The sequence below is a fragment of the Sus scrofa genome, chromosome X, assembly GCF_000003025.6.
Source record: "Sus scrofa isolate TJ Tabasco breed Duroc chromosome X, Sscrofa11.1, whole genome shotgun sequence".
NCBI classification, from domain to species: Eukaryota; Metazoa; Chordata; class Mammalia; order Artiodactyla; family Suidae; genus Sus; species Sus scrofa.
In genome coordinates this window covers 125,106,439-125,116,295 of record NC_010461.5, presented here as the reverse complement: position 1 = coordinate 125,116,295, position 9,857 = coordinate 125,106,439, and the positions used below count along the sequence as shown (strand labels likewise).

At 54.1% G+C, this 9,857-nt stretch overlaps 1 protein-coding gene across 1 annotated transcript; it reads left to right on the top strand.

Moving 5' to 3' along the window:
• Nucleotides 3,953–7,226, top strand: LOC102158155 (uncharacterized protein CXorf49-like). The gene is made up of 7 exons (XM_005674055.3): nt 3,953–4,240; nt 4,419–5,057; nt 5,492–5,648; nt 5,933–6,009; nt 6,235–6,280; nt 6,902–6,943; nt 7,048–7,226. Exons 1-6 carry the CDS (start codon nt 4,217–4,219, stop codon nt 6,940–6,942), a joined length of 984 nt encoding a protein of 327 aa, XP_005674112.2. The 5' UTR covers nt 3,953–4,216; the 3' UTR covers nt 6,943; nt 7,048–7,226.

Genomic DNA, 9,857 nt, shown 5'->3' with positions numbered 1-9,857 from the left:
CCTGGAGCCCCCAGAAGCCGGAAGAGGCAGGAAGGACCCTCCTCTGGAGCCTCCAGAGGGAGCACGGCCCTGCCAACACCCTTATTTTGGACTTCTGGCCCCCAAAATCAAGGGAGGGTAAATTCTTGTTTTTTAAGCCACTTGGTTTATGGTAGCATGTTACGGCAGCTCTGTAATATATATCGCAGATAGGTATAAAAACAGAACACAGATATGTGTGTGTGTGACATGTTATATAATATGTTATTATATTAATATTGTGTACTATATTTATATACGATTATATCTAATTTTAATATTTTATATGTATTAACATGATAGATATCGGCAGGGCCCAATGTCTTGGTCATCTGTTCAGGGGCCTGAAGATTTGGGATGAGGAAGAAGTCTGGGGTGGAGGCTTGAGGATGGCTGGCTGGTGTGAGCATGAAGTATGAAGATTCTAGACTCATAAGCAAACACCCGGCCAAAAGCATCCAACCACGGAAGAGGCACTTGCCAGTTGATGCTAACCATCTTTTGTCACGGGTGACCCCCAACTGTCACGATGGGCCTGTGCACAGGAGACTCCAGTGGCATAGATGGAGGCGCAAGAGTAAAACAAACAAACAAACAAAAAGGAGCTCCCAATGTGGCTCGGTGGGTTAACAACCTGACATAACCTCCATGAGGATGCAGGTTCGATCCCTGGCCTCCCTCAGTGGGTTAAGGATCCAGCGTTGCCACAGGCTTCAGTGTAGGTCGCAGACCCAGCTCGGATCTGGCATTGCCATGGCTGTGACTGGGCTGGCAGCTCCAGCTCCGATTTGACCCCTCGCCTGGGAACTTCCCTAAAAAGACAAACAGAAGACTCCCTCTTCCCAAGGTTGATCGATGTATTGCTACCTCTGAACATCCAACTTGCAAGCGACAGGAACCAAAACTGAGCCCCCGACGAGGAATATTCTTTGAAGACGTGCACTGGACACTCGACTACACAAGGCACTTGTGTCCTGAAACGGCGGCGAGTGTCCTCAGTGGGATAACTGCGACAAACCGCTAGGTCTACATGCGATGGCGCCGGATGATCGCTAAGGTGCGTTACATAAAAAGAAAGACGCAGTACAGTGAACATCTGCTATGCTTGTTTAAGTGTGGAATAACTTTGGAAGGATATGTAAAAATCTGGTCAACAATCTAGGGAGGATGATTGGAGATCAATTGTAAGAGGGAGACACCTTTCTTTGTACACGAGGGAGATGGCCCAGGTCGCTACTCTTGCTTTTGCCTAGAAAGTGAAGAACCGGGGCTTCTGCTGGGGGCCAGGGGTAGCGGGAGCAGCCGAGTCCCGGGGATAGAGAGAGTGCAGAAGGTGCGAAAACAGCCCTGGGGACTCTCTCCTTGGGGCAGGAGGGAGCGCACTGAAACAGTAATCATTCATGGTTTTAAGATGGGTGCTGAGTACATGAGATTTAACCACAGATTGGCATGCCCTGAAATAGGACAGTGATCATTTATGGTGTATCCAACATGCCCTGCTCTGTAACCTTCTTCTGCAGGGGAGGCTTCTAGGTGTAGGCTCAGGAAAATCAAAAATCCATGAGCAACAGATGTTGGCACAGTCCAGACTTCTAGGAAATCTTCCGGTCTAGGACGCGTCGGGGAGAGAGAGCAGTTTGATGGCAAAGAGGAAGGGAGGTAAGTAAGGGTTGGAGGCCTGTTGGAGATGGGAGCTGGTGACACTTGAAGGTCTTACAGAAGCCCAGGAAAGAGCCGCTCCTCTGATGTCAGAGCACTCAGCTCCGGGAAGCCTGGGACGAGCGGGGTCAGGGGAAAATACCACAAACAACCGGCATGTTCACCACACTCCATCCCCTGCTGCCCCTGCTAGATGTTTGCTCTGCGTCCTTGCAGATCCTTAAAACCTGTATCTACTTATATATGTGTATAGACAAACCACATACAGGATGTGGGGGGATGTTGGATGTGCAAGCGGTAGCTTACTCTGTGTCTTGTTCTGCATCTTGCTTTACAGTCATCAGAATGCTTTTGAAATCTAGTGAACGCAGTCTTATCATTCCTCCCTTTTCACTGCTGCATTTTAATGCAAGGGGTGAATACGACCCACTGCGTTTATCCGTTTCCTTCCTTTAGATTGTTCCCAGCTTTTCCTGTCACCGACATCCTTGGGCATGTGTCCTTCTTTTTTTTTTTTTTTTTTTTGGCTTTTTTGGCTTTTCTAGGGCCGCACGCATGGCATATGGAGGTTCCCAGGCTAGGGGTCTAATCGGAGGTCTAATCCCCAGGTACGCATCTGCAACCTACACCACAACTCACAGCAGCCAGGGATCGAAACTGCAACCTCATGGTTCCTAGTTGGATTCGTTAACCACTGAGCCACGACGGGAACTCTGGCCTGTGTCCTTATACACATCAGGTATCAGTGTTTCTCTAGATGTACCGGAAGTGGCTCTGCTGGGCAACATTTGGGCATCTCTTCTTTGAGGTGGCCCTTAGGATGCCAGCTGGGGGTCCTTTTAATAGGATCAGGGGCTTGCTGTGTGCCAGGTGCCATTTTCGGTCCCTTCCCCAGGAGGGGTGGGGAAGGAGTGGGTCTGGTGGTCAGTTAGCGACCTCGTTCTCCATATAACAGAATGGCCGTTTTTGTTATTGAATGCAAGTCCGTATGTCCAACACACACAGCGAGGCTAAACAATACCAAAACGGAGTCTGGAGAAGAGAAAGGTTTACTGTAGGGCCAAGCAAGGAGACTGGGTGGCTCGTGCCTTAAAAAGCCTGAACTCCCCAAAGGCTTTCAGCAAATCCTTTTTTAAGGCAATGTGAGGGAGCGGTGTGGTTAGTCGTTGCAAACTTCTTGGTGTCAGATCCTTTTACCTTGAACTGGTGGAGTAGGTCAGGTCACAGTCAGGTCACGGTCAGGTCACAGTCAGGTCACGGTCAGGTCACGATGTTCTTATAAACCTCCCACAAAACAAATGTTATTCTCTGTTCGGGAGGTCACACACAGGCTAGCCTGCACATGTCAAGGTATAGCCAACATTCTTTTACAAAAGATGCTGGGCCAGCATGACTAAGCACAGGCAAGAGAGCGCAAAGGTTAAGGTTAAAGCAAAAGGAATACATCCAATATGGAGTCAGATTTGCTCGTCACTACTACACTTTCAGGTGTAATACTTAAAGTTCAAGGCCAGACTCGGGAGCCAGAATGCCTCACTTCAATCTTGCTGTTTATATGACCCCACAAACTGAATGACCCTGAGAAGCTGCAAACCTTCTCAGTGCCTGTTTCATCTATAGCTGGAGATGACAGTACATAGTTCAATCATAGGATTGTCTCAGGGTTTAGTTAATATTTACCTATGGCTTTTAGAAGGGTGTCGGGAGCCTGAGCTTTGCGTGCTTTGCTATGCATAGATTCCGCCGGATAACCTTGCGGGGCGTCTGCTCCAACGTACGTGGCCCCTGCAGTGCACACCACCACCAGTTTCCTCATTACCTTGGCAAGTTAAGCAAATCTGATGAATGAAAAATGATCTGTGGTTTTAGGACACATCTCCTGATTACTGCTAGCGAGCATTAGAAATTCCTCCCGTTTGAATTAAGTTAGAGACTGGTGTACTACGGCCTGTGGCCCGAATGAAGGCGGCCAGTAGATGTGCATTGGACCAGATTCGTTTATATACTTGTTAGGGCGGCTTTCCTGCCATGACTTTGGAGGCGCGCGAGGCAAGCTGCAGTGGATCACTTGGCTCCAGAGTTGAAATCATTTCCTGTGTGATCTGTCACGGAAGACCTTTCCAACCCGGCTTTTTGCCTGTTTGTCTGCGCTGCTCTTTCACCTAGCTGGCTGTTAGCTTCATTTGGGAATGTAGGCTCGCAACTATCCTGCACCAGACTGCTTTGCATCCATCGCGGCATTTAGATCTCACCAGCGCATGAGGGAAGGCTGGCCACTTCCGCCTTTAAGAACCTGGAAGCACGAGCCGGAACTTGGCGTTCAGCTCCCCCGCCCCCCAGCGACCCGCGCCCTCGACCGTCATTGGCTGCAGTCCTCAAGCTGGGCCCGCAGCACAAGCTGATTGGTGGGCTGTGGTGCGCCTGCGCACTGCTGTTAGGTCAGCCGCTTCCACACCGAGAGGGTCGAGAAGGTCGAGAAGGTCTCGCAGTCGAGGCAGGACAGCCGCCCCCCCCCCCCGCCCCCACCGTCTGGGAAGAGATGAGCTCCTCCGACAATGATGAGGTGTCCGATCAGAAGCGGGTCTTGGCTCAGGGCGCACGGAGGGTGGTGGAGGCCGCAGTGGCCTGGGCGGCGTGAGGCTGGCATGAGGGGACGCAAAGATGCTGAGGGGGGAGTTAGGCGCCGGTGAGGGGCCGGGAGAGTGACTCGAGGTTGACAGAATGTCGCTGTGGGTCTCTAGGGGCCGACTTCGCCCGACCAGCCGCCCTCAGATCCGGAGCCCTCCGACTTGTCGTCGGACGAGCTCTTGGAGACAGACCTCACGAGGGCGGGCATCTTCGTCAAAGAAGGAAGCCAAGTCACGTCCGGTGGCCTGGATGATTCTGGAGACAGCTCCAGACAGGGCGTCCTTGGTGGACCGGGCCCTCTCGTGTCCTCGCTTCCTCGCGCGTTAGCTGCAACCATGCAAAGGCCGTTCGTTGGAGAGTTGGACATCTCTTCTCCCAAGTCATCATCGAAGAAAGCGCCGACCGTGGTCAGCGGGAAGAGAGGGAGCCGGTCCAGCCACCTGCCACGGGCCACACCTCGAAAGAAGATGCCTCAGGAGAAGAAATCTCTGGGTAGCAGTGTCTCAAAAATTGTCCTGGGGAGAAAATCCCAGGCCTGTCTCTCTGGGGGTCCTGTGGCACCAGACACCTTCCCTCCCATCTCTGGCCTTCCTGGGCTTGGGAAAGCTGAGAAATATTCCTTGGTCCCTGTGGGGACCAAACAACCCAGGCACAGAATCGGGAAGACACCTGCCGTGAGCAGGACAAGGGACTCCGAACTGGTGGCCCAAGGAGATTGCAGCCGAAATAAAGAGCCAGCCCCAAAGGGCCAAGTGAGTAGGTGCCGGCCATCTCCCCTCCCTTCCCCATCTCTGCACCGAACACACGCAGCTCTTCACATGCCTTTTCTCTTCTTTGAGGTGGCCCTTAGGATGCCAGCTGGGGGTCCTTTTAATAGGATCAGGGGCTTGCTGTGTGCCAGGTGCCATTTTCGGTCCCTTCCCCGGGGGGGTGGGGAGGGAGTGGGTCTGGTGGTCAGTTAGCGAAGACTAAGCCCTGAAAGGTTGGGGTGCCGTTGATTCCTGTCACCTTCCTCAAAGTAGCCGAGCTTTCTCTGAATCCCACTAGGCTGCCTGTATGACCTGGGGAAAAGTGCTCACACGTTTAGGTTTTGCTTCTCATCTGTTCCCGGCCTTGCCCCAGCCGCTGCACGCGTGCCCGCACCCGTACACCCTCACACCCTCATCAGACAAAAATGTGTGTTTAGCTTTCAGCAAGCGGGCCAGGGCCATCTCGCCTGTCCATGCCTCATGGAGGCTACAACAGTGGGGACCCCAGTACGAAGACCTGTCAAATTCCCGGAAACTCCCAGCTTTTGGCCGTGGCCCAGAGAGCCGCCAAGTCCAGAGGCACCCCACCCTTGGGTGAGTCTATAGGGTTTGGTCTATACGGAGGGGGAACTGCTCAGCCACTCCCAGGACCCCACCCTTGCTCCCAGATCTCTCTGCCTGCCCCAGCAGTTCCTCTGTAGGAGAGAGCAGACAGGGCCAGGCGGAAGCCTGGCTCCTAGGAAGGCAGGCCGGAGAGAGGCAGAGCTGCACAGAGCAGGGCAGCTCGTCCAGGGAGGGTGGCACTGCCTCCCTGCAAACCTGCTGGGCTCATCCCATCTCTCTCCTGGGCTCGGGAGTTGGAGTCTGTTCTCTTTCAGGTGACCGGAGGCCCCTTCTCCATCTGCCACGACAGGAAATGAAGCAGCTGCTGCCTGGAGCACAGAGCTGCCCTCAAGTAATGCCCTGTAGTCTAGGCCCCGGGGTTTGCGTCCAGGTTAAACAGACTTTTATCATCCCCCAACCCCAGTGGAGAGAGCCCCTCTCCTTTGCAGGGAAGGTCTCATTCCCGTGTAGCCACTGGACTTTGGGACATGGGGTAGGTCCCAGGGAGCAAGTGGGGACAAGGAGAGAGAGGAGGTGAGACTGTATTAATTTCTTTGTCCCCTGTCTGCTGGGCTAGTGTCCTGTGCTGCAGAGAGAAATCGACAACCTCAAAGATCAGCTTGGTATGACGCACCTCTGCCCGGGGCGCAGGGGGAGGCCAGGGCGTCTTAGTGCGGAGGCTGGGGTGGGGGTGCAGGGGACTCCCCGGGGACAAACATTCCTGTGGGAGGAGACTGTCAGGGCTGGCCCCCGGGCCTTCGGTTCGCTTACATTGCTCTCTTCCATCGCCTGTCACCTGTCAGTCATCCATCTACCTACCATCCGTCCATCATCCATCTGTCATTTCTGTCTTTCCATTAAGAAATGCATTACTTGAACCACACGTGCAGTTTGCCAACAAGTCCTAGAGATCTAATTTTAGTTCATTTGGAGACGCCGCATTTATTTTCTCCTTTAACTGCTGCTTGGCAGAGAGTGTACATGTCTTCAGAGGATCTGAATGGTCCTGATACACAGCAGACTCTGGGAACCACTCATACATTGCGTTCTCATTTAGAAAACCTCTTCACTTGGGGATGGATGGGTCCGTCCCAGGCCGCAAATCGCCAGGGAGATTTTTTGTTTGCTTCGGGGGCGGGGGGGGGGGGGTCAGGTTGCAGGGTTAGGCCTGTGCCATGGGGACGAGGTGGGTTTCGGAGTCCCTGTGCCTGGACCGCCTGGGTACATGCCTTTCTCTGTTTCAGCGGCCATGCAGTGCCTCATGGACAAGTTCCAGACCCTTTGAAGTGAGTGGGCCACATCCCACGCCCCTCCGAGGGGTCTTGGGGGCGGGGGGCTGGAGGCCGGCAGGGCCTGGGGAAGGGAGCGCCCTGACTCTGCTCTCTCGCAGGCTGAACACTCGGAAGCAGCTGGTACCCTCTGAATCTCTAAGTTACAGCCACACTGGTTCCCCGTTCTCCTTGCCCACTTCTCATCGGAAGGCCCTGCCCTGCCAGGGCCTCCCCCTTTCCTGAGGTTTAACACAGCTTTTGTCACCCCGCAGTTGGAATTAAAGTACTTTTGTGGTTCTGTGGGCTGCCTGCTCTCTGGGGGGAAACAGGAGGGGAAGCGGGGCCATGGTGGCTGTGCCCCTGCAGGCGCCTCTCTCTTCCCATCCCCCCTGGCCGAGGCCACCTCCTGCTCAGGAGCCAGCCAGCCGCCCTCCTGCAGAGCCGCAGCCCCTCTCCCCTCCTCCCGGGATCCCCGCTTGCCCTCCCCTGCCTCCTCCGTGGGCATCTGAGCAGCTGTTACACGAACCGTTGATTCGTCTTCCCCTTCCCAGGCCTGGTCCTTTCCTGGAGTCTGTCTGCCGCTGGTACCCTGACCTGCAGGACAGCTCAGCCAGCACCACTGCGTCGTCCCCATTCCCTCTTTCTCGTCCTTACCTGTGTCGCTTCTCACTCCTTAGCCTCAGGAGCAGGGCTGAGCACGAGTCACAGCGGAGCCAGATGCAGAGCAAAAAGGGGACATCAGTCTGTTTTGTTGACTCTGGTCCAACTTAGGGGAGCTGCCCACAGAAAGGACGGTCAGGGGTTTCATATCTTTCATGTCCCAGCCACCGCTGCACTGCCACCCTGTCAGGGCCCCATGTCACCCCAGACTGCCTCAGGAATGGTAGGCACTCCACACAAGGTCTCCCTGCCTGTGGCCCTGAGCCCGCACATCTGCATGCTGACACCAGTGTATCTGCTTTGCTCATACATGTTCCACTGGCCCATCAGACCTCACTTACTTAACACGAGCTCACACATAAAACGGGTAAGAATTCCAAACAGCAGGGAGTTCCCTGGGGGCTCAGTGGGTTTAGGATCTGGCGTTGTCACTGCTGTGGCACAGGTTTGATCCCTGGCCCAGGAACTTCCATATGCCAGGAATGTGTCAAAAAAAAAAAAAAAAAAAAAAAAAAGAATTCCAAATGACAACAGCGAGCTTTGCACCAAGCACGGAGGGATCCTCTGACCACAGGGCTCAGGGAAAGGTTGCACGCCCAGGAAGCCAGCTCTGGTCACATCGAATGACAAGGGAGCTGGGTCCATTTCCAGCTGAACGGTGTGCACGGGTAAAACCGGGAGGACATCTGCTTCCAAAAGGAAGAAGGTGGGGCTCGACCCTGAGGGGGAGTTTGCAGTCAACGAGCGGGGAGGATGGGGGCGCAGTCTGGTCGCAGCTCATCCTCCGTAGAGCTGCCCTGAAAGTAGCAAGAATCCGCCAGCATGCCCCTGACTTTGTGATTGTTTGTACCTTTGTGATTGTTTGTACACGTCAGTCTTGGGCAGCGTGTCGTCTGCCTTCCAACGTCTCGTGGGAGCCCTTTGCATGTGACAGACTGTGTCCATTTAAAGGGGATTCTTTGATGATTTCTGGAAGTCGCGTCTGCCCACGAAACCAGTGTCAGGGCCACGCAGCGAACATCTTCATCATCCCTAAAAAGGCCGCCGGGCCCCACCCACAGCACCCGCTCACCTTCTGCCTTTCGCTCCAGGTATGTTTGCCTTGCGTATAGATGGGTCCTCCCGTGTACAGTCGTAGGTTCCTGGTGACGTTCGCTTGGCAGGGCGGTTTTAACACTCAGCCAGTCGTAGTAGTTACCAGTAGGCTGCCCTTTTTATCACGTCCACATGGTTTCCAGCTCTCGGCTAGTTCAAATAAAGGGACCGTGAGCAGCCGTGTCCAAGTGTTTGTGTGGGCATAGACAGTTTCCGCTTATCTTGGGTAAATGTCTCGGAGGGGGTGGCTGGCCCCTTTGGTAAGTGCATGTCAGCCCTTTCAAGAAACAGGCGGGCTGTACCATCTTGCACCGAAACAGCAGAGCACGGACGTGCTGGCCAACGCTTGCTTGGGTCAGTGTGCTTTACGGTCGCCATCGAAGGATGGAGCAGTTTCTCAATGTGGGTTGAGCATGCATATCCCTGAGGACACATGAAGTCAGATCTGGCAGAGCTGATGAGGAAGGCTGGCTAATGCCCCCAACTATGTCATTTTGTCTGCAGTGGTGTGGGGCAGGGGGCAGGGGTACCCAGCAGCGTTACCATCTTCCCAGGACCTGGGCTGCCAGTCAAAGCAGCAGGATAGGGCCTAGGGGTCTCCTGGGCCGAATGCCACCTCCTCTTTGGTTGGAGAAAACTCTTGTGCAGACAACAGAAAGGAGGAACTTAGTTTGGGGTGGGGTCTAATCTACTCCTTTTGACTGGGGTTGAGACATATTTCTTTCAGCTAAGCTTGAGTATCTTCCACTTTTTCCTCCTGGAACTGGAAAGCTCAGTGCTGAGCCACAGCCCGTGGTGCACCTGTTCAGGGCAAGACCCTTGCGTGGGACGTGGTCTGAATATGGAACAGAGAGATCCCGCAGAGGTGGGAAGCGGGGCTGGGAAAAACAGTCACAAGGGGTGGTGTCATGCCTCCCCAACTCCTTTCAACACGCTTCTCTCCTGACCCACTGCAGCCACCAATGGCCCAGGCCCCCGGGGCTAGCCTTCTTCCCCCAGTCAGAACTTGCCTGGACAGCTCAGCTGCCAGAAAGCCCAGTTGGAAAGTATCTGCTAAAACATATTCGCCCAGACAACAGCCTGCTGTGTTACCTACCAAGAGCTGACCATCTGAGTCCGCATCAAAGCCTTAGCTAAGAATCAAGCACAGATTCTCAAGCGAGGCTATTATTAT